Genomic DNA, 25660 nt, shown 5'->3' on the forward strand with positions numbered 1-25660 from the left:
TGCGATTGCTGTATGACTTTGAGCATTTATAACACAAAGGTGATCCCCGTCTATTTCCATAATTAAATGGTCAACATCTAGCGACTCATTTTGAGACTCCATTGGAGATGCAGGTGCCGAGATGTTGGGGTTTGGAGAGCGAAATGCCGACTGAGGTCCGGCCGGTTTGCGATTTTATTATCATAGTGCGCGCGGGGCCATACAACTCCGCATGCTGCAATTCACTTTGCGACAATCGCGTCGCGAACAATCGCGGAAAAATGTGACAAATCACAAATTTAAAATCGCTGCGATTTTTTTGTCGCATATGCGCGCACTAACATATAAACACATACGTTGCATTTCTGCGACAAAATTATCGCAGGACAAAAAATCTTGGTGCGCGCTTGGCCTTACTCTAAATTATTATAATACATCAAGCATTCGCGAGATGCTCGACTTCGGTATTCAAACACAAAGCAATAGTACAAGAATCTAACTAAATACAAAGGCCGAAGGAGCGATTCGAAGATCCGAAGCGTCCGACAGACGCGCGCCTCCCGTAACTTTTCCAAGTATTTTTAAGTACAAGTGTCTAAGTCGCAAGATCCAAACGCTGAAGTCGCATTGGGCCGAAAGCCCGAAGCATCCAGGAGGTCAGTTCTAAACACAGGTAATTAATACAAGTGTCTAAATGCGAAGGCCGGAGGCCGAGCTCCGCGTAGGGCCGAAGGCCCGAAGCCTGCAAGATGTCAGTGGTTAAACACAGAACTGACAGCCTGGACGCTTCGGGCCTTCGGCCCTACGCGGAGCTCGGCCTTCGGCCTTCGCATTTAGATACTTATACTATTGTTCTGTGTTTAAGTACTAACATCCTGGACGCTTCGGGCCTTCGGCCCTACGCGGAGCTCGGCCTTCGGCTTTCGCATTTAGGCACTTGTACTATTGTTCTGTGTTAAAGCACTGACATCCTGGACGCTTCGGGCCTCCGGGCTACGCGGAGGTCGGCCTTTGGCCTTTACATTTAGACACTTGTACTATTGCTCTGTGCTAAAGCGATGACATTTTGCTAAAGCTCGGCCTTCGGCCTTCGCACTTAGACACTTTGTACTATAGTTCTGTGTGTGTAGTTGAATACGGTATCCTAAAAACAGGCAAACAACCTCTGTAAAATGTAACGATGCGAGCGGTACGGCTACCATCAGTTTGGCATTGACATAAACGCTAACGTGGGCGTGAACGTAATTTACTTTCTATGCATCTCGCTCGTACTGACATATTAGTGCGAAAGAGATATACCTATAGGAAGTAAATTACGTTCACGATATCGTTTATGTCAATGCCAAACTGATGGTAGCCGTACGGAACACTAAATGCCTCGAGCTATCTCGGACTTGGCCAAATTATTTTTTTGAGAATTCGTTGCCTGGCCTAATTTTGAGCTATTTTTTGTTAACATCAGCGAATTTTTTGTCACAATTTGCCGCCCCTAATATCTCGCCGCCCTAGGCCCGGGCCTACTGTGCCTTATGGGAAATCCGCCACTGCCCTAGGGAGCTTTTTTTTCACAATACAACTCCCGCGGGAATAATATAAGCCTTTGTCCTTCCAAGATCTTTTTCGAGAAAGTGTGATAATAAATATTTTGCTAAAATTTTATTATAATTTTAATAACGCAACTCCAAGGGATATTAATATTTATTATTAAAACTCTCCAAGTACTTACCTACCTAAAATAAAATTTAATGAATGGTGTAGTGAAGTGAAGTTGGTTCATGAATGCGGTGTGTGTGAGAGGGGGGAATGGGAACGGGGGACCGGGGGGACCGGTGGTGTGCGGACCGGTTTACTTTTCAATAGGCGAGGCGAGATGCGAGATTCCATTTCATTCGTCCACCGGTTCCAGTCGAGTCGGACGGGGTACGATAAGTTGTGTTTTTATATGGAATTGTATGTCAAAAAGTGCTGTGTACTAATTATCTTATTTAAAAATAAAATTACGCACGCAAGTGAAATACAGTTACACCATTCATAAATGCTTCATAAGTTTTAGTTAAACATATTTCTCTGAAACGTTAATAATACGGACTTGTGATTTTGCTACGTTTTTTATCGAGATAACAAATATTGAATACTAATCAAGTGTATATTTTGTTCAGAAAAATGTCGAACCACGTGGCATCCCAGAATGGTCAAGCAAATGGCACATCTAAATTTTTTAACCTAAAGGAATTGCCGCACATCGTCAAAGTTCTGTAAGTTTTATTTATAGCAGTTCTTTTTATGAATGGAATACGCACACACATAGTCATGAATAATCAAAGAATTTTGTAATGTTTTTATAGAGACAGAAATCAAAAATTCCATCCTGACATTCTACACGCTATCGGTAATACTCCGCTGGTGAAATTGACGAGAATACCTAAGTCTGAAGGCATAAAATGTGATATGTGTGAGTATGGCTTCTGATATTTACATTATTTATCTGACAATAACCTAGCTAATCAAGATTAATAATTAAAAGTTAAGAAATGCCATTAATTCCATAGTTTTAATTTTGAAGTTCTGCTAATATACATAGTACTTAGCTGGCCGCCATAAGTTACCATATAAAATGACAAACATCCTATGTGTTTTCCTGTATCTAAAAGTACAACTTGGTGACCAGGCAAAGTTATATTTGCTATTAAATATAGTACTCCAGACAGGAGTACTAAACAGTTACTTCTTGTCAGTATTTATAAAACAAATGTTATTTATTATAGATGCAAAATGCGAGTTTATGAACCCAGGTGGGTCTGTGAAGGACCGCATCGCTTACAGAATGGTACTGGATGCAGAGCAAAGAGGAGTGTTGAAGCCCGGCAAATCTGTCATTATTGAGCCCACCTCTGGAAATACTGGCATTGGTCTAGCTTTAGCGGCTGCTGTTAAAGGTAAGGTCTAATAACCCTTTTATAACAATAGTATGTTGATGGCTATCAACCTCATCCTTTGATTTGGTCATGGAAACAATCTAGTGAATTCTAGTGTATGTAATGGGACTGTATGTATCACATGAAGGACCTTGATTTTTTTGCAATGTATACTATACATATGCCCTATTGCTATAAATTTTATTACAGGGCTTTTAAATTAATCACTGATGTATACATGCATACCTAATAAAAGTCTGATAAATACCTACTAATAATGTACGTATTATACAATAGGTAGTTAATTTAAAAGTTCTTTATATTATCAGGCAGGCAAGCAAAGTTTTACTGCTACTACCGAGTACCAACCAGCTTGTAACTTTAGGTTTCATGTAACACCTATTTTCAGGTTACAGATGTATCATAGTGCTCCCTGAAAAAATGTCAGACGAGAAAGTGAATACCCTGAGGGCTCTAGGAGCGGAGATAGTGAGAACCCCCACTGAGGCACCCTCTGCCTCTCCCGAGAGTAACATTAGTGTGGCTCACCGCATGGCTTCAGAGATACCTGATGCTGTAGTACTGGATCAGGTAAACTAACATACTTTTTACCATGCCAAATACAAATAAAAATAATAATATATTGATACAAACTACAATAATAATCTCCCAAAGGTCTGGAATCCTATAGTCCCGAGATATGGGACATATAAATAATAATAAGTATCATATTATGATTTGTAATTTGTATCAATAATTATTATCAGCTCACATCTGGCATTGTGTTTTCAGTTGAAACATAATAATTGATATTGAATGGAGTAGATACACTATTTCGAGTTGATAACACTATTTTTATTAATCTAAAGGAATGACATTACTTGAAAAAGAGAACAATATCAATGGGTACATGTACATCATAATATTCATAGTACCTATTGATAATACTAATTCCAATTTGCACCAGTCATTGTTTTAATAAATCATGACGTAAGAATAAAATGCTTCTATAAGGGTTTATATTTATAAATTTGCGTACATCTTCTTCCTGGCGTTATCCCGGCATTATGCCACGGCTCATGGGAGCCTGGGGTCCGCTTGACAACTAATCCCAAGATTTGACGTAGGCACTAGTTTTTACGAAAGCGACTGCCATCTGACCTTCCAACCCAGAGGGGAAAAACTAGGCCTTTTTGGGATTAGTCCGGTTTCCTCACGATGTTTTCCTTCACATATTTCACTTCATGATATTTCGTACATTAAGTTCCGAAAAACTCATTGGTACGAGCCGGGGTTTGTACCCACGACCTCCGGATTGAAAGTCGCACGCTCTTACCGCTAGGCCACCAGCGCTTTTAAATTTGCGCACATAATGTAATTAATGTATGTAATTTTATATTTTTAGTGTTCCGTACAAAACTTTGTTCAGGGAACACTTATGGGATCACTTCGGTCTTGTTTAACATTAAATAGGGTTGGACTTGCATGTAGCAAAGATAGTCCACAAATAATATTTCATGCAAAATGGCTGTTTGTAACCCCAGTTCAGAAATGACAGTAGTCGTATTCGCTACAGTACAACAACCCTTGCAACCCGCTGGCGCACTACGACGGCACGGCGGAGGAGATCCTGTGGGCGCTGGACGACGCCGTGGACATGGTGGTGATGGGCGCCGGCACGTCGGGCACGGTGTCGGGCGTGGCGCACAAGCTCAAGGAGCGCTGCCCCGCCTGCGCCGTCGTCGCCGTCGACCCCTACGGCTCCATACTCGCGCAGCCTGACGAGCTCAACCACAGCGACGTCGACATGTATGAGGTAACTAACATACTATAAAACCCGTTCTGTCTAACTCGTATACGCTGTGCTGAATGCCAGAGGGGCTACCGCGAAAACAGAAATTCGCAAATTGCGGGGATCTTTCTCTTTTACTCCAATGAAGGCGTAATTAGAGTGACAGAGAAAAATGCCCGCAATTTGTGAACTTCGATTTTCGCGGTTATAGCCCAGAGCACTCGGGCTGCGACTTACTAGGTCTTCGGTTAAAATTGAATGGTTACTGTAGCAACAAACACCGAAGTTGGGTAACCTCCGATTAACAAAACACGAATTGTTTAGAAAAAAACTCATGACGTAAAATACCTACCTACTTAACTTCCTTTCAAACAACTTCTTTTGTGACGACCTAAGTCTACATAACAATGCTATGCTTGCATACACAAATGAGTTACAGAAATTAAATTAAAAAACATTATCATCAAAGACAGGTACCTATACAGAATAGGAATACATAGACAGGGTGGATTGTAAAATATTTTTATTTACTGTCTTCACTCTTCAAATGCTAAAAAATGGCTTTTTTAAGTTTCTATTTGAAAATAGGCCCAGCCGGTCATACACGTGTACACATTTCTACTTCATGTTTACTAATTTTTACCAGCACGTGTTAGCGATTATTAATCACATAATCATGAACGCAATTATTGTAAGTAGTTGCGGCCTTAGTAACCAGATTCAACAAGAAACAACGCCATCTCAACGGCATTAAGATAAACATATTTTTCTGCGCAACCGTGATGAACCACGTGCTATTATTGCATAGATTTAATTTCGCTTTCCTGCGTCATAGTCTCATAGTTTATAAACATTGATAAGTCTACTTATATCTCACAACAACTTTTTTTCGCCTCGTCATTCTGACGTTAGAATGTTGAAAAGAGGAACTTGCTATTCAATTATTCACTATTCAAATAGGTACCTAGATTTAGATGTGGTACTTACTCGTTCTATTGAACTCGTTATCAAAACAAAGATCTATAAAAATATAAATACACAATAACTAAGTGTGAATGTGCTAATAACTTTTCCTCGCTTGTAATAGACCCTGCGTAGCGTAGGCATAATCATCTACTACTACTAATAATAAGAAGGATTATGAATAAAGGAGTAATAACAACATATGGCCTAAGGCCCAGTAAGCCAGGCAGTCTATATGACGGGTGCTGAGAAAGGTCCTAGTCTAGCCCCTAGTCCTTAGGTACTACATCAGGGTCTGGGGTCTAGAGCATCCAAAACTGCAAATCTGCCGTTGTTGCTAGGGCAGATCCTTTAGCTAGGGAAATGATTTGAAATTTTTGAATTTACGAGGCCCTTGTCTTTATTGCTAAAAAAATATCTGCTCGGACCGAAGCACGAGGCCCCTGCAAGACCGAAGCCCCTGGCAGCTGACTCGCAACCCCCTAAGGCCGCTCGTTGACTTTTTATTGATATATATATATACCTACAGCGTTTGATAACTTATTAAAATGATGAGTTAGGCCGTATTCAATTAAGACTTGCTTGCTTGACGACAGGTGGAAGGCATCGGGTACGACTTCCTGCCGCGAACATTGGACAGGACAGTCATCGACAAATGGGTCAAGTGCGACGACCAGAAGGCGCTGCCGATGGCGAGGCGGCTCATTCAGGAGGAAGGCTTGCTTTGCGGTAAATATTTTCTATTATATTTTTTTAAGAGGGCGCGTAAAGCCAGGAAATATGAAAGGAACAAAAAATGGGGCGCGCTAATCGAAACATGCGACGATAGATTTGACGATCGTGCGGTTTTTGACGTGATACCTCAATTACTATTAAAGTATACTTCTGAATTTCGCTAGTCAAATCCCTCGGCTATTATATCACTAGCTATTTTATACTAAAATTATAGTGCTGCTAATGACATTATTTAACCTTTATTGCACAGAAGAAAAACAGTCCAAAAGGCGCACTTAACACATTCACTACCAGACCAAGCTACGCGCTACGACCTAACACGTTTTTTTCTGCTGTTTGTAGCAAAAGCGCCTACGAGGCGTTCTCTACTAATCGTCTTATCTATCCAACACCGTGAAAATTGATCATTATACTTATGTACGTACGTTTAGCTTACTGACATGTGACCAAGGTTGTTCAAAATTGATCTAGGCATGTCATAGGAAAAGCCTATAAAATGTTAACTAATTTATGTTTGGAACTTCATACTCTTCATAGTGAAAGATCGCTGCTTCACAATGCATATGCGTAGACGTGCATGTTACAAGTTATTATAATGAACCTATGAATCTTCATAAAAGATCACACATACTGGAATCAGTTATGTAACGCTGCCATACATGACCCAAAAATTTTTTATTAAGCTATGAGCTTCATCACATCTGATATTTGAGTAATTCTAAGCATTTCTAGCCTGGAGTGGGGGGGAGGGTGGGGTACAAAGACGGCCGCCACCCGTCATCTTTAAAAAAAATCTATTCTGATCCTGGTGGGTACTAGGGCAAGTTTGGTATCATTTTCGTATAAACCAAAGACGTAGAATTCATTGCTGATATTTGTTTTTTACAGTTTCATAGTAATTTTACAAGAAAAACGTAAAAAGGTGAAAAATTTGGTTGGAGATTTTTGCTACGCGGAGCCGAAACTACAAAAGATAGAAAGTTGAAATTTGCACACTAGATTACATTTATAAAGTGTACAAGAGATAAGAAGCGATTTTGAGAGATTCAACCCCTAAGGGGGTTAAAAAGGGGATGAAAGTTTGTATGGGGTTGAAGTTTTATTTTAAGCTAGGAATTTGAAACTTCGTAAAACGATATATTATTAAAATAAAAGAAAACTAATTTCAGCGTTTTTGAAAATTCATCCCCTAAGGTGGTGAAAAAGGGGTTGAAAGTTTGTATGGATATCAAAAAAATTTTCGAACGCGGGACTCGAATCTTTGTATTTGGGGATATTATTAAAAGACAGGAAAAGTAATTTCAGCGTTTTGTAAAATTCATACCCTAACAGGGTTAAAAAGGGGTTGAAAGTTTGAATCCATTACAAATCCGAGTAGACACACATTTCTTATTGCCTCCCAGGCTTGAAATGCTTAGAATTACTCAAGGAACATATGTGATGAAGCTCATAGCTTAATAAAAAAATTTTGGGTCAACTTTATAACTGCTTCCGCTAACACCGCACAGCATGCATACCTAAACATTCGGTATGGATCAGACTACGGATTGCAGACCGATTACAACGGAACTTATAAACGGCGTAGCGTATAAACGGTACTTTAATGTTTGATCAGCCGATTCTTAATAGCAGTAATGTGTCGCAGGCGGCAGCAGCGGCTCAGCCATGTGGGGCGCCCTGCAGGCGGCCAAGAGCCTCAAGGAGGGCCAGAAATGCGTGGTGCTGCTCCCAGACAACATCCGCAACTACATGACCAAACACATCTCCGACCCGTGGATGGAGGCGCGCCAGTTCAAGCCGGTGTCTACCAACGATAAGCTTTGGTAAGTGATTTTAATTGGAAGCTACCAAGGATAGCGTTAATGAGTCTGTAGACGGCATTAACACCTCTCGTAATTGAGTTACGGAACTGTCCCATAAAAAATGACCAATCGACTATTTCTCGCGAAAGCACGATGGGTGATATAGGTGCAAAATAAAAGAGATACATATATTGAATATAGTTGATCGGACTGTTTGCATTGGCGGCGGGTAGGTAGGGTAATCGTCTATTCCAATAACTGGCCTTTATACTAAAAAAGATTCTGTTTTATATTCACACATTCCAAGTAAAGTTTCAGAACTAATCTTATTTGGTTTACTTGAATTGTGTGAAAAAAAATTCTTATTTTAGCCATTTTAGTGTAAGGTGTCCATTTATAGGAAAGTGGCAAATAATAGACGATTTATTCAACTTAGTTATTGTATGAAAAAAGATGAGCACGCGAAGCAAACATGGTCGAATAGCTGACAGAGCTACTCTCTCACGCGCACGGTGCGGGGATCATTAGATTACGGCATGATTGGAATGGGACAGGTACAATTATTCATTTTCTCTAGAAGTCTAGACGATGGTATTTTATCATGTCATACAAGTAGTCCAAAATGAGTGCCTGTGACTTGCTTAGTTTAGCATCAACAATGTGACGACAAAATTCGGTTATTTTATACAAATTATCCTTATTTCTTACACACCGCATAACGCAATATTTGACATACTTACTTATACTACTGATAAAAAACTTAGCCGTAATATGGTAAATATTTTGATATATTTATTACGTTTATTATCGCTGGAGGTCAGGAGATCAGATGTTAATATGCTAATTACGTTATCAGTTCACTCGGAAGTGAATTATAATGGCAACGCGTGCTGCAATTTTTTCCTCCTCTATCAGATAGGTACAGTCGACGTCAAACATTTATACATTTTAGCCTTTACTACCAAGGAGTAAGTGAAAACGTGTAAATATTAGTGTCCGACCGAAGGTTCGGTTTCGGTTTCGGCCAGTTTCGGCCAAAAAATCATGTTTCGGCCGTAGTTTCGGTTTCGGCCAGAAAACGCCCATACAACCATTTCCAGTCGCCGTTACGACGCGGTGTAGACACATCTTGTGTCGACACCGTCTGTTTCGGTCACAATTCCAGTCGCAGAGTCGTCGCCGTGTCGACACAGTTACCAGAAATGGGGAAGGGTCGACACATGACACAAAGTGACATAAAGTGTGGTCGCCGTGTGCACACATTGTTTCGGGTTTGCGACTACTTTATGCCAAAATCATTCGTTCATTCGTTCATTTTGTTCCTGTCAAATGGAAACTGTCAGATAGAAAAATAGTTAAATAAAAATAAGTGACATTAATACGCCATCTCTAAAACGGATTACAAGACGTAATTATACAGGGTGATTCATGAGACGTGAGCAGGACTAATCCTGCACACTCAGTAACTGATAATTGACCAATCACCGTCGTATTTAGGTGATACAACCACACTTTTTCCTATTTTTCAACTTTTTGGTGAGGGCAAATTTAATTATCTACAATCATGGTCACCCTACAAGACCTAATTAATAAACATAAAACCTCTTTTACGAAGAAAATAAAATGTCAAACCTGGGTGAGATACGAATTTTAAAAAGTAACCAGACCGTGATGACAGTGATGACATTCAATTTGACACAGAATATCGATAGTTTAGTATTCTAATGTTAGGGTGACCATCCATGTCATAAATAAATTAATAACTTTTTTTTTCAACACGACTAAAAAATTAACGTTAAACTCACTAATACTGATAGGAAACAGTTGCTTATAATTTACGAAATGCGCAGTGTTAGTCCTGCTCACGTCTCCTGAATCACCCTGTATATTGTTTGCATTTATATTACAATAGGACTTAAATTATTATGGGGAATTAAACTGCTCGAGTGATTTGATAAACTAAGTGTAATATAATCAACGCGCCACCACATTGTTTTAGTTTAGCCGGAAATGAAATTGTTTACTTCTCAGTGCTTGTGTTCATAAATATATTATTTGATGCATTTTTAGTACTTCGATGCGTATACTATACTTAAATAACAGAAATAACGCTTTACATACTACGAAACTTGTTAATTATGATGTATAAATATGGTTTAAGGCTGAGAAATATTGCAGTCACAAAGTAGTCGCAAATGTTTCGACTTTGTGTCGACTCTGTGTAGACACATGACACGCGCTGTCAAAAGTAATAACAAAGTTACTGGATTTGCAAAATGGCTCCTTGTGTTCATTTGTTTTCAGATATTCTCAAAGTGTAAAAATGACGTGGTCAGAGATGGGACTTAATAGATTAACTGTTTATTTGACTAATTAATGGAATAAAAAAAGTTAATCCTCAAATTTTAATCACGATTAGTTTAGTCGACCTAACATAGATTGAAATTGAATTAATCTGAACATTAATCGAATAAATTATCGATTAAATCTCGGTTGGAAGTTGACAGGGGGCCATTTTTGTACGTAAAAATAATAGAAATGTCTTGCATGCCAAACACTTTGTCATAAAAGTCGAGATGGGTGTCGTTTTATAGGTTTTGGGGGGCGCAGATTTCGAAAACGATAACCATTTTCGATTCCAAAATGGCGGCCATGCACTATGTCATAAAAGTCGTCATGGATGTCGTTTTATGGGTTTTAGGGGGCCCCGATTTAGAAAATGGTGACCATTTTGAAATCCAAAATGGCGGCCATGCACTATGTCATAAAAGTCGTCAGAGGTGTCGTTTTATAGGTTTTAGGAGGCGCAGATTTCAAAAATGATGACCATTTTGGATTCCAAGATGGCGGCCATGCACTATGTCATAAAAGTCGTCATGGGTGTCGTTTTATAGGTTTTAGGGGGCCCCGATTTAGAAAATGATGACCATTTTGAAATCCAAAATGGCGGCCATGCACTATGTAATAAAAGTCTCCATGGGTGTCGTTTTATAGGTTTTGGGGGGCGCAGATTTAGAAAATGATGACCATTTTGGATTCCAAAATGGTGGCCATGCACTATGCCATAAAAGTCGTCATGGATGTCGTTTTATGGGTTTTAGGGGGCCCCGATTTAGAAAATGATGACCATTTTGAAATCCAAAATGGCGGCCATGCACTATGTCATAAAAGTCGTCAGAGGTGTCGTTTTATAGGTTTTAGGGGGCCCCGATTTAGAAAATGATGACCATTTTGAAATCCAAAATGGCGGCCATGCACTATGTAATAAAAGTCGTCATGGGTGTCGTTTTATAGGTTTTGGGGGGCGCAGATTTAGAAAATGATGACCATTTTGGATTCCAAAATGGTGGCCATGCACTATGTCATAAAAGTCGTCATGGATGTCGTTTTATGGGTTTTAGGGGGCCCCGATTTAGAAAATGATGACCATTTTGAAATCCAAAATGGCGGCCATGCACTATGTCATAAAAGTCGTCAGAGGTGTCGTTTTATAGGTTTTAGGAGGCGCAGATTTCAAAAATGATGACCATTTTGGATTCCAAGATGGCGGCCATGCACTATGTCATAAAAGTCGTCATGGGTGTCGTTTTATAGGTTTTAGGGGGCCCCGATTTAGAAAATGATGACCATTTTGAAATCCAAAATGGCGGCCATGCACTATGTAATAAAAGTCGTCATGAGTGTCGTTTTATAGGTTTTGGGGGGCGCAGATTTAGAAAATGATGACCATTTTGGATTCCAAAATGGTGGCCATGCACTATGTCATAAAAGTCGTCATGGGTGTCGTTTTATAGGTTTTAAGGGGCGCAGATTTCGAAAACGATGACCAATTTGGATTCCAAGATGGCGGCCATGCACTATGTCATAAAAGTCGTCATGGATGTCGTTTTATAGGTTTTAGGGGGCCCCGATTTAGAAAATGATGACCATTTTGAAATCCAAAATGGCGGCCATGCAGTATGTCATTAAAGTCGTCATGGCTGTCGTTTTATAGGTTTTAGGGAGCGCAGATTTCGAAAATAATAACTATTTTGGAATCCAAGATGGCGGCCATGCACTATGTTAAAAGTCGACATGGATGTCGTTTTGTTGGTCATGGTCATCATTTTCGAAATCTGCTCTTCCTAACACCTATAAATCAACATCTATGACGGCTTATATGACAAAGTGCACGACAGACATCTTGGAATCCAAAATGGTCATCATTTTCGAATTCTGCACTCCCTAAAACCTATAAAACGATATCCATGACGACTTTTATGACAAAGTGCACGGCACACATCTTGGATTCCAAACTGGTCATCATTTTCGAAATCGGCACTTCCTAAAACCTATAAAACGATATTCATGACGACTTTTATGACAAAATACGTAGCGGCCATCTTGGATTATAAAATGATCATCGTTTTCGAATTCTGCACTCCCTAAAACCTATAAATCGACATCCGTGACGACGCAAGTTATCTTTATTTTCAGATCTAACAAATTGCTACAGAATACAAAGGACAAAAAAAGAAGCGAGGAGGTAATGAAACAAGCAAAAATACAGATGATTCCTCGACGCAATAGGATGCTTCTTAAATTGTGTCCAGATTTTTTTGTCATAAAAGTTTTTATTTTTCACGTATTACTCTCACAAGTTCCGTGACATTTCGACCTTGTAATTTTTTAAATAAATGTTTTTGTTTATCTGTGAGGATCTCACTAGAATAATATAATCAAGGTATGTTTATATTTGATGATTGAAATAGTAACGCAAAAAAAAAAAATATTTGTGTCTTGTATTCCTGCCGAAGACTTTTATTTTTCCTTTTCCTTCTACACAAGTTTGGTCAAGTAATAAGAATTTAGGGCTCTCAATTTTATTTTGACTTCTACAACAGTAAAGCTACGAGGCCATGTTTGGTATCGTTTTCGTATAAATTCGCAGTACCAAATTTAGTTATGGTATCACATTGACACCATTCCAAAGTAAAAACATATAAACTTACTTTCTTTTAAACTCCTCTTCACGCTTAAACTGCTGAACAGTTTTAATTTAAATTTGGTACACATATATTTTGAGTCCCGAGACAGGACATAATAAGTTATCTCAAAAATCATCCTTCAAAGGTGTGAAATGAGGTGTAGGGAGGAATTTAGAATTGACTTCTTGAAGTTAATACTGTTTAAGTTTAGGTTTAAAGTCATGTTTTTTTTATCATTTTTAACTAAATCAAAGATGTAGACCATCCCAAATTTAATATAAATCGGTTCAGCGGTTATTGATTTCCCGTACAAATTTCCACGCCACTTTTCACACCTTCAAAATATGATTTTGGTTATAAGATCTATCCTATGTCCTGTTCCGGGACGCAAACTATTTCTATACCAAATTTCAACGAAATCGGTTCGGCGGTTAAGCGTCAAGAGGAGTTTAAAAAAAACCGACCAAGTGCGAGTAGGACTCGCGTATTAAGGGTTCCGTACATTAAGTCCGACTCGCGCTTGACTGCACATTTCTAATAGGTTTTCCTGTCATCTATAGGTAAAGAACTATTTTGTGTATTCAGACAGACAGACATACAGACGCACGAGTGATCCTATAAAGATTCCGTTTTTTGCTTTTGAGGTACGGAACCCTAAAAAGATTTTTTTAATTTTGTGGAATGGTTTCAATGTGATACCTTAAATGGATTCAGCAACCCAGATTTATACGAAAACGATACCATACACGGCCTAGCACCTTCACTGATGTAGATATATCAAGATAAAATTGAGAGCCCTAAATAAACTTTCAAGAGCGGATATCTCAAAAACTATTCAACATATCGAAAAAGTTGACTGAATAAACTTGTAACAAATTAAATTAACTTTCATTTTGTATAAGTGGCCATGTCGCTAAGATGCATAGTTTCCGAGATATAATCGAAAAACCGGAAAATGGGACATTCAAAGCCCCCTCTCTTCCCCCCGCTCAAGGGCTACGACCGGGGACTTTTGATATGTTCACCTCCTAACTTGTCCAAACCAAGTTACAGAGTCAAAAATTGTGTTCCGAGCATTTCCCTCTACAACTTTTTTGAGCATTCGTTGGCTGACCTAAGGAGCTTATTGCATTTCTTTAAAAACTTTTCTGTAAAAGGTTGACGGGTGTTGGGTGTTTATATGGTTTTGGTCGATTATTATCATTTGCATCGCCCATGATGACTTACTAGAATTACTTACGAGCACACGAGACACTAATAGTAGTTTGACAAACCTTGGTTTTCAAGAGGTATTTTATATTGACATTTGCTGTCACAAATTTGCTGTCAGATTTAGTCGCAAACCGCACGCAAAGTGCACACAAATGTGTCGACACCTTGTTACGGAAAAGTGTACACACGGCGACGACACTTTGTTTCGAAACAATTCTAGACACATTGTGTGGACTCTGTTACGACACATCTGACATTTAGTTACCACTTTGATGATTCTGCGACTGGAATGGTTATATGGGCGGCCGAACCTTTCGGCCGGGCCGAAACTTACGAAATGGTACTTCGGACAAAGACCAAAAGTTGGGGAATAAGTAGGACAACAATATTAATATCTAGGTACATATACTGATTCATGTATAGGTGGTATAGGTACATAATTTAATTGGTTTATTATAAAACACAATTCCACTAGTGAGGGCGCCACTGGACGGTCGACTCAGTCTTAAGAGGCTGTCAATACCTATAACGCGCACACTGTCTATAGTTGGTCAAGCAAATCTTGTCAGTAAAAAAAGGCGCGAAATTCAAATTTTCTATGGGACGATATCCCTTCGCGCCTACATTTTTCAAATCTGCCGCCTTTTTCTACTGACAAGATCTGCTTGACCAAGTATAATTGTATCGGAGTGAATGATAGCACTGTCGCACGTAGCCGTTGGCCGAGTATCCGCTCGGCCCGAGTCGAACGATGTCTTTTTCGCTCTTATTCAGTCATTTTCCTATCTACCTCTAATGACAAATTTTAAGCGAGGCTAAAGGTTACGCTCAACTAGTGCTGCAAAGTTGATTTTCTCAATAGTTAATATTTTGCGAGGTCAGACAGCTGACTATTGATTAAAACGAAGAAAAAACCCTTAAAAGTGCCCCCAGTACAGTTTTTCATACGAATGCTCAACCTTAGCCTCACTTTTTACTAGTGTCCGACCGAAACATGTTTTTTTGCCGAAACCGAAACCGAAACCGAATGTTCGGCTTTGGCTCTAGTTTCGGCCGAAACCGAAACCGAAACTTTTGTATACTTGATAAAATCGTTGAAAAATGTCATTAAAACCGCTTTTATACACATATTATGGGGCTGTCAACACCGAATGTCCTTGAAATTGACGTTACTTAAGCAGTTTTTTTAAGAAAATTACTAAGACCAAGATAATTCTTCAACGATTTTGATAACACACGCAGTGCAAGTATTATTTTAAACGTCAAAACTTCTATGAAATTATGACGTATCAATAACATTTGCACTAGTTGCACTGCGTATCAAAATCATTGCAGAATTTTCTTGGTCTAACTCTATTCAGTCACCAGTCAAGCTAACATGTAGATACAGGGTCAACCAAAAACGCGAGCGCAGCGAGCGCGAAATATTTTGTTAACAATTTCGCAAGGCCAGGTACCGATCTAAGCTGCGAAGGCCTGGGCCTAAAAGTCCGAAGTGCCCCAGTGAGGCGAACTTTCATGCGAAGTCAAAGCCGTGCTTTAGGCTTCAGGATAAGTAGTTGAGCACAGACTCCAACCAATGTCCATTGTATTAAAAAGCGAGACCGCAGTTTCGTCGACGTTCGACGAAGCAAAAGTTTTTCGGAACTTATTTACCTACGAAATATCATTTGATATTTACTATTTTGCTTTTCGGTGAAGGAAAAACATCGTGAGGAAGCCGGACTAGTCCCGATAAGGCCTAGTTAACACTCTGGGTTTGAAGGTCAGTCTGATGGCAGTCGCTTTCGTAAAAACTAGTGCCTACACCAATTTTTGGGATTAGTTGTCTATTGGACCCCAGGCTCCCATTCCCATTGCCAGGGCACGGCAAAAATTCCGGGATTACGCGAGGAAGATGATGAGTTTTCTTATTATTCTCTTGCCCAGGGTCCAGAAACATGCGACAGTGCTATCTCATTCACTCCGATACAATTAGACAGTGTGCGCGTTATAAGTATTGACAGCCTCTTAAGACTGCGTCGGCCGTCCAGTGGCGCCCTCATTAGTGGAATTGTGTTTTATAATAAACCAATTAATGTCTGTACCTATACATGAATCTATGTAGATATTAATATTGTTGTCCTACTTATTCCCCAACTTTTGGTCTTTGTCCGAAGTACCCTTTCGTAAGTTTCGGCCCGGCCGAAAGGTTCGGCCGTTTTTTGGCCGAAACCGAAACTACAGCCGAAACATGATTTTTTGGCCGAAACTGGCCGAAACCGAAACCGAAACCGAACCTTAGGTCGGACACTACTTTTTACCTCAATTTACCATTGGTTTGTGTTCCACATGTCCTCTACTTCAGCTTAGCCTTTGGCCTCGCTGCGCCATGCTCAGCCTGCGGTCTCGCTTTTTAATACAATGGACATTGGTTGGAGTCTGTGCTCAACTACTTATTTTGAAGCCTGAAGCACGGGTTTGACTTCGCATGAAAGTTCGCCTCACTGGGGCACTTCGGACTTTTAGGCCCAGGTGAAGATCGGTACCCGGCCTTGCGATATTATTAACAAAAAATTTCGCGCTCGCTGCGCTCGCGTTTTTGGTTGACCCTGTATCTACATGTTAGCTTGACTGGTGAATGAATAGAGTTACACCAAGAAAATTCTGCAATGATTTTGATAGCATACGCAGTGCAACTAGTGCAAATGTTATTTATACGTCTTATTTCATAGAAGTTTTGACGTTTAAAATAACACTTGCATTGCGTGTGTTATCAAAATCGTTGCAGAATTATCTTGGTCTAACTCTAGTAATTTTCTTAAAAAACTGCTTAAGTAACATAAATTTCAAGGACATTGGGTGTTGACAGCCCCATAATATGTGTGTAAAAGCGGTTTTATGATATTTTTTCAACGATTCTAACTAGTCTACAAAAGTTTCGGTTTCAGTTTCGGCCGAAACTAGAGCCAAAGCCGAACATTCGGTTTCGGTTTCGGCAAAAAAACATGTTTCGGTCGGACACTAGTAAACATATCTTTGACGTCGACTATACAACAGGCGTTTCGCATCGTTTTGAAATATTTTCCCCGTATATTGCACTATCCAGACGGAACTGATCATGATCAGAAATAAAATTTGTGTAAATCACCAATTTTAGATTTATGGTGATATTAGAGCCCTGTAAATTGAAAAAATGCCCCAGAACGAAAATACAGGCCGCACAAATTGGTATTCTTGCGTCTGCACCTCATTTAATCGGTAATATCGGTCATTATGGGCGGTTGAATTCGGCGAGCCAAATTGGCGTTTGCGTCTGCACGTCCTGATTCGATCGGGCAATTTAATCAGATTGGCGAAAAATTGATTAGTCTGGATACGTCTTATGTAGTTACCTAAGTAGCTACTTGACGAAATATTTATTATATCACTTTGTGTTTCCAGGTGGTGGGACTCGATAGTGGAGCCCTCCTTAGCTACGCCGGTACGCAGCGTGCCCCTGAGCAGCACGCCGGCGCAAGCGCTGTCCGCGCTCACTCCCTCCGTGCCCCTCGTCACCGTCGTTAAAGATGACGGGTAAGTTACCAATAGGAAGTATTACTGCTATGTTCTACCGCCAGAGTGCAGCACTAATTTGTTTAGTAAACCACATACAAACTAGGCCTTAAACAGTTTTTTGACAACTTTTCACTATGACATTCATTTGCATTGATGCATCAAAGCAGTTTACAGGTGGCCTACCGCGACACGAGAAAATGATATTTCTTTATCTACCTCTCTATCGATCGCATGGGCAAGAGTGATAGAGAGGCAGAAACCGAACTTTCGATTGTCGTGTTTCACGGTAGGCCATGTGATTGACCTAGTGACGCCCTCTACGCAGAGTTTTGAGTAATATTCTCTGTTAACACATTTACATTTGTATTGCGATAGGTTTAGGAGAAAATTCAGGACTTGTCAAAAAGATGAAGCGCTTGTGCTTGCATTAAGTACATTTATTACACTTTGGGCGTACCGCATACTACGCACATACGCATCGAATTCAAACCGTACCATTCTGGCCTCGAATGTCAAAATCCTGGAATGTCCATATGCCTCGAATATACAATTCCTGGAATGCCCATATGCCTCGAATGTGCCATCTCGTTAAAGCTTGTCTCGGCCTTGATTTGGTTGTTGGCTTAACTACACAACAAGAACACATAATAGTTACATATAGGCTTGACGCCAACCAATAATATTATTAAATCGGCTAATCTCTTGTAGAGATAACACGGGATCATAACCCCTTTTACGTCATTTGTTTAATTTTTAGTTCCAAACTGATCTCTGTACAATATACCTACTGAGATGTCGAGTTATTTGGCCGAAAGAATTATGTCAATTATGTTCCTGTAAATAGTGTAGAGATGGTGTAGAGCAGCGGTCGGCAACTAGCGGCCCGCGGGCCGCATGCAGCTCGCGAACCTCTCACTTGCGGCTCGCGAGCCTCCCTGGCTATTTTGTATGTAATATTGACAAAATAAATGACAATGCCTGATAAAGTCATAAATATTAACAAAGTGCGGCCCGCGTGCACTTCGTTAACTGTTATGTGGCCCTTGGCTGCTAAAAGGTTGCCGACCGCTGGTGTAGAGTATATGTATTGATTATTATGCCCTAAACTGTTTGATGAAGGTACCTAGTGTAATATTGTAGAATATAGAGGTTACTCACGAGTAAGTCTGCGGTCAGGTCCAAATAATATCAGAGGCCAATATAATTCAGCAAACACAAATAAAATGTAATGACACTAACGACACTATACAAAAAGTTGGCGCAATTATTACATTTAGAGAAATGGCGGCCTCTCTCTAGGGCTTTTGCCAGAGTCACTTAGAGGTAGAGAATATCAACAGAATTAATTATACATTATTACCAAGGAAAACGATCTACTGCCACCAAAATAGCGGCAAGAGTCCGTTCGCGCATTTTTACCATATTTTTACGAAAACACGAAACGTGCATGAAACATACTGACATTGACAGTCAACAGAAAAGTTACTTGAACAAAAGAGTTCTACTTAGCTTACTTGCAAAATGCCTATTTGCAGCCTATTTGTATCAAAGATTTGTATATATTCTATGCATTCATGCATTCTTTTTTATTGAAACTCAATATTTTTGGTTTATTGTTTTTCTGTTGCTTTGTCTCGTAACTGACATTTCAATTTGCCAACATGCAGTCAATCATTATTTTCAAAACATGTCAAAATTATTCGTAAAAAATATTAAAACTTTCAATATTTAACTAAAAATGTAATGATATTTTTGGTGATATGTCTCCTCGCCTTCATATATATCGTAACCCTTTTTGTTGAGCATTTCGCCGATTCTAAATTCTAAACTGTCGTAACTTGTACCTAATGTTGCTGAGTAATTAAACAATCGTCACACTTTAAGTAACGTTAATTTAATTCTATTTTAAAACGTAACAAATATAAGAAGCGCAGTAGAGAGTACCTTTTTGTACCATTTGGAGTTGAAACTCTAGGTCCATGGGGTCCCAGCACGCATAACTTGTTCGCAGAAATCGCGAAAGCGTCCAATTGACGTAACTGGTGACTGAAGAGCTGGCGGCTACCTCGCACAACGTATCAGCATTGTGATACAGCGAGAAAATGCCGCCAGCATCCTTGGTACGATGCCTCAAGGGCCTATTTTAGATTTAAGCTAGTTATGGTAGCGTCTTAGGTCGTCCCATTCGTTTTTCGTCAAGTTTTTAAATTAGTCCTATTCTGCTTTCGTCACTGATTCTACATTCGTTCCAATCGTCGGTGGCTTTCAATGTAGAATGAGTGACGAAAGCAGAATAGGACTAATTTAAGAACTTGACGAAAAACGAATGGGACGACCCAAGACGATAACCTAGTTATTAATTTCTTTTAGTAATACCACTGTATATATCTTGTTTGTAAATAAATGATTTTCCCCTTATTTAATTCTAGAGATAGAGATAGAGATCTTTATTTGCATACCATAGTAAGTATTATCATGCCGCGATCAGAAAGGGATTAGAAATGACAGATTTCCATACACTTACGTCTAAATCAATATGGATTGACAGCTATCTCAATCCCTTTTTAATTGCGATTCAGTAATACAGATGTTTTATACACTGGAAAGGGTGTAGCAAAAATTGGTGGTTAACAATTTCATAGTATTGGTTATTATTACTACTGACTTATACTTAGGTTCGATACTTATACATTTTCTAAATTGCACTTCTCTTTAAAGTAATACTTATACATTTCCTAAATTGCACTTTTAAGTTTAAGTTCTATTGCCTATGTGTCAGGCGCCTGATATAGATGTTTATAATTTGTATGAAATATTGTGTAGTTATTGCCGACTGAATAGACACGCTTATTACATCAGTTCTGTTATGCTATTGAAGTCCTATGATGTTTTTACTTTCGTTCGTTGCTTTACTCTATCAATTCAAAACACCCAGTGCAGTTCAACGATAACTACCGTCGAGTTTACAAACATCTTTACAAGCCAACATTCCAAAAAATATTTACACCACTCCCTCTAAAACACTGACAATAAGGTCGTGTAAATATACCTCTAGTTTTGAAATGCGGGCTTGTAAAGATGTTTCTGAAATTGATCTTACCTATGGTGTCATATAGCAGCGCATCACGTTTAGATTTATCTGCCTCATATGTGTCTGGCGAACAAATATGTGTTGAATAATCATTAGACACAGATGTATCTGCCGAAGATCTGTCCTCAGATACATCTATGTCTAATTCCCGCCCAAACAAATCAGACGATCACATCTGTACGTACGTCACTATAGTTCGTTTTTTTTATCATTAGAAATAAGGTAAACAATCTTGATGTGTCTTTTAATTGAAAAACACATTTTAAAAATAAGTTACGGCAAATATGTAACAATTATGAATCTAATACGATCATTTATATTCTTCTGCTTTCATAAGTAATAGTTTTTGATTTTTAAAAAGCGTTTTTCAATTAAAAGACATGTCAAGATCGCTTACCATCTTGCAACTTCTTTCTAATGCTAAAAAAAAAAACGAACTATAGCTATTCCTATTCCCACCCGTTACCAAATCGTTGCTACAGGTAACCGTGAGAATAACCCACAAATATATTATCTGTTTTAGTTCCGTGGCCGGCGTGTTCACGGCGGATGATGCGAGACGGCGCCTCGCTAACCTGTCGGGCTCCACGTCGGAGGGACTCGACAAGTTCCTAGTGAAGAAGTATTACAAAGTAGACCTTGCGAAGAAACCGACGTTGGGACTAGTGTCGCGCATGCTGGACATTGCGCCATATGTTGTGGTTGTTAAAACAGGTAAACGAAACCTATTAATTTTACCATTTTTAATTAAGTAGGCATGCGTAAGATACGCCATCAATGATGAGGACGATATAGGAAGTGTACATAAAATTGTAGGGGGCAGCACAGGTGTTCCATGTATACTGGCGTAAATGTCGAGTCACTCTAGTGGTTTCAATGCAAGTACAAAAACCCTAAAAAAGTTGCCGGTCGGCCAGTTAGAGTCAGACCAAGAAAAGTATGCAGCGAACTTGATAGCCCACGCAGTGCAAGTATTATTTTAAACGTCAAACTTCTATCAAAATCGCTGCAGACTTTTCGTGGCTTAACTCTTCTCCTGGTTGTCGCGTCGCTACATGCGCGCACTTTCATTCTAACCCATAGGCTTGATGTGAGCGATAAAATAGTTGCGGAGACGAAAGTTGCTCGTGCACGCTGGCAATTAAAGAAAAAGTTGTGTTGCGCATCATTCAAATCTCGGCGAGGAGACAGCGACTGAGACAAAAAAGTTGCGGAGACAGAAGTTTCTCGTGCGCACGTAGCCTAACTTTGAAATATCATTGAGTTGTGTTCTGTGTTTCAGACGCGTCATCACACAGCCAGCAGGCGGTCGGCGTCATCACGTCCAACAACCTGCTCGCACACATCACGGACAAAGCGAAAATGAAAAACGGCATAAACTAACACTAGGAACCTAAATAAATAAACTAAATATATAATAATATTCAGTGAACATATAATAAAGATAAAAATGTTTAACTTGATATGTATTTTTAATTTGGGTAATTATCAGTTATTGAGATAATAATACTCGTAGGCACATCAATTTTGAGTAGGCACTATCAAAAATAACTGTACCTGTAAAGGTGCCAGCAAATGTATACCCTGTATGTGCTCTCTTAACCCTTTAGTCGATAGCGGCAACATACTTGCCATCATGCTTAAAACAAAAACGCATCTCCACTATAAGAATTACGGTTCGAAATCGAATGACTAGAAAGGAACGCCAAATGGTTAAAGGGGCACACAATTGTGATCGGTTTTGTGAGCAAAATACCCCGCGTACTCTGGTATACATAGAGCATTTTACAGCATTATTTACTGTAATAAATAAAAAAATCTTGATTGTAACTTTAGGTTTGCAGTTAAAGCTACAAATAGGGATAATGTGCTTTATTGATGATATTTAACATCAACAATATCCACTAGTACAATACTTGTACAGTCACTGAAATATATCTGTAGCGTAACCTTCACGCAATGAAAGTTTACAATAGATAATCCTTCATCCTAATGTAAGCCCTGACAGTCAAGTTAAGATATCTGTGAGAACCATATTTGGTCTGATATGTGTTAAGTGTCGAGCTCAAGATTCTTATAATATATAATTGCATTTAAATTGACCTTTTATGATGTGATTTTCTTTCCCTTTTAGCATTTTTATGCCACTATACATAATATAAATATTAATTATGATGTATTGATACATACAAAGTGTATTATGACTATTCCTATTTATGTAAATAGAATTTTTAATGAATTACAATTGTTTAAACTTTCAAAGTTTTTTATTTAATTTTTGACTTATAAATTACTATTTATGCATGACATGAAAAGAGGCCCTGGTTGCCATATCGGATGTCTTAGATAACTGCATAAATGTTTGAAGAATGAATAGGGCAGGGCCCTGGTTCTTGAGTGCTTGCAACTATAGAAAATAAGGCACAAAAAAATATATTCGTACATTTATTACTTAATACCAAATACAAAATAAACTAGGGTGATGGGGGTGGTTGGTTTTTGGCATTGGCAGCTAGAATAGCGCCCGGTGCAGGATATGGCCTCATTTGGTACAGCGAACCTGAGGCAGTTGTGTCTACACCAGTCTTGGTCTGAGAGTCCAGTCCGGCACTCCAACTGCCCCGAGCAATATCAGAGTATGCCGCAGGGTCCATTGGATCTAAATCATTATCCTTAACTCTGGATCTGGCCTTGTCTCTGTGGTGAACCATTGGTTTATCCTTTTCTCGTTTGTCGCGACGTTTCTCTTTAGTTGGTTGCTGTGGTACTTCTTGGTCAGAAGCCTCACTGCTGTCATCACTTTCATCACCTTCCTTCAACAGTCTCTCCTCTCGCAAATGCGCTGCACTTTCCGTGGGATTAGCTTTCGGATGTGCAGGTGGTAGCCAAGAAACAAGATTGTTGTGGACATTCCAGAAATAGTGTTGCCCAAGTCCAGGGTCATATATTTCCTCCCAACCAGATGGTAATGGCCACAGCTGTAAAACCTTTCGTTTATTCTCCAGATAAACTTCGTCTGGAACTACCTTTCCTTGTTTCCAATTTTTAACGCAAAAGATGGAACATTCGTGGTAAATATTGTTTTTATTTGGGCATCCTTTATGGCCTTTAATTGGATCCACATTAACACCTTCTATACCTTCCCAGAACTGCTCTTTGTTGGCCTGTTCCTCTGGTTTATTATCGTAGTTTTCTGCTATAATCTCTTCATTTGCTTGTGGTACAGGATTTTCGTTTGTTGTTTCTACATTAGAGTTAGGCTTGAGTATGCCCCTTTTAGCTAAGCGCGCAGCTAACAATGGTGGCAAAGGCATTGTTTAGAAATGTAGAAACACCTATTTCTGTTAAGATGGTTGTAATGTTGTAATCAATATATTTATTCTATTATTTTATACAACCGTTCACATCTATAAAACGCTAATCGCGGACGCGAACAGAACGTCACTCTGCTGTCAACATGACAGTTACCATAGACTACATAAAAATGCGTTCAGCATAGTAGAAAAACCGTGCTCATGGATATCAAGTTTGTTAAAGGACTGTCTCATTTCAATCATAGACAGAGCGAAACATACTATCTTTGTCTTGCACTAGTACTAGCACTCAAAAGAAAAGGATGAGTATAGTTTTCCTGGTTCTTACTGACCTCTTACTGACTGACAAATTGGTTTGCCCACTATAGTCAGACAATGCAATTTTAAAAAACTTTTAAGCCCGTCATACGCAATACGACACTATAATTGGTCAAATTTATTTTTCCCTGCCATAATCTATACTAAATTTATGGTGGGTAATAAAAAAGTGAGACTCTAAGGCACTGGTCCCACCGCGAGCTAGTAAGCTATGAGCTATAAACACGAACAAAAGATAAGCACTCCCGTGTAAATAAAAGAGACACGGCGATATTTATAGCTCACCGCTGGGCGAGTAACTATAAATATCGCCGTGTCTCTTTTATTTACACGAGAGTGCTTATCTTTTGTTCGTGTTTATAGCCGATAGCTCATAGCTTACTAGCTCGCGGTGGGACCAGTGCCTATCAAGGACAAACAATAATAGCGCTTTCGCTGCTACTCCTACTGAAAGATACATAAGACTATCCCGTTCGGTCATTTCCCCCCCACCCTTCATGACTGATCCAGTTATATACTAGAGTGTGGGCTCACAATAGGGATCATTTTACAAGCGGAAGTCTCTTTCTAACCCTATGTGTTAGAACGAGACTTCCGCTTGTAAATTGTAACTTGTAGCTTTATAAAATAGGCCACAGGTGGGGAGGGGTTGGGGTTTGTAAAATGTGACCAAGTGTAACAAGGAGGGGGGGAGGGGTCAAAAATCCTAGAAATTCGTGTGACTTCAAGTCACAATTTACAAGCGGAAGTCTCTTTCTAACCCTATGTGTTAGAACGAGACTTCCGCTTGTAAATTGTAACTTTATTCTTTAAATAAATACAAGTATAAGTTTACAGCTCTAGATATGCCAAAACACTTATACTCTTTAATACATAGTCATAACTATCTCTAGGATCTTTATCTTTATGTAGCTTATAAAATAGGCCACTGGTGTGACGTCACATTTAAGGCAATTTTGGTTTCAACGAAATCGGCAATACTAACTCGGCATTAATTTTTTAATAAAAAAATATTTTTGGTATAAGAAATATTAG

General features: G+C 39.1%; 2 protein-coding genes across 2 annotated transcripts in view; one reads left to right on the forward strand and one right to left on the reverse strand.

Moving 5' to 3' along the window:
* The window catches only part of LOC134673615 (uncharacterized), a 45963-nt gene extending 22708 nt beyond the window's left edge, over nt 1–23255 (forward strand). The window contains exons 21-31 of the mRNA XM_063531614.1: nt 1777–1899; nt 2139–2234; nt 2325–2431; nt 2745–2915; nt 3304–3485; nt 4471–4710; nt 6246–6378; nt 8030–8207; nt 17789–17920; nt 21517–21707; nt 22276–23255. Coding sequence (XP_063387684.1) covers nt 1777–1899; nt 2139–2234; nt 2325–2431; nt 2745–2915; nt 3304–3485; nt 4471–4710; nt 6246–6378; nt 8030–8207; nt 17789–17920; nt 21517–21707; nt 22276–22376 — 1654 coding nt within the window. The 3' untranslated portion in view covers nt 22377–23255. The remainder of the gene's footprint in view (nt 1–1776; nt 1900–2138; nt 2235–2324; nt 2432–2744; nt 2916–3303; nt 3486–4470; nt 4711–6245; nt 6379–8029; nt 8208–17788; nt 17921–21516; nt 21708–22275) is intronic.
* A 168-nt stretch (nt 23256–23423) lies between these two features.
* LOC134673358 (polyglutamine-binding protein 1) lies at nt 23424–24432 on the reverse strand. The gene has a single exon (XM_063531329.1). The coding sequence runs from the start codon at nt 24305–24307 to the stop codon at nt 23468–23470; it is 840 nt and encodes a 279-aa protein (XP_063387399.1). The 5' UTR covers nt 24308–24432; the 3' UTR covers nt 23424–23467.
* Nucleotides 24433–25660: the final 1228 nt, after the last annotated feature.

This window comes from Cydia fagiglandana, chromosome 18 (assembly GCF_963556715.1).
Source record: "Cydia fagiglandana chromosome 18, ilCydFagi1.1, whole genome shotgun sequence".
Lineage (NCBI taxonomy): Eukaryota > Metazoa > Arthropoda > Insecta > Lepidoptera > Tortricidae > Cydia > Cydia fagiglandana.

Coding starts and splice junctions, on each gene's coding strand:
- LOC134673358 (XM_063531329.1), bottom strand. CDS start 24,307: ATGCCTTTGCCACCATTGTTAGCTGCGCGCTTAGCTAAAAGGGGCATA.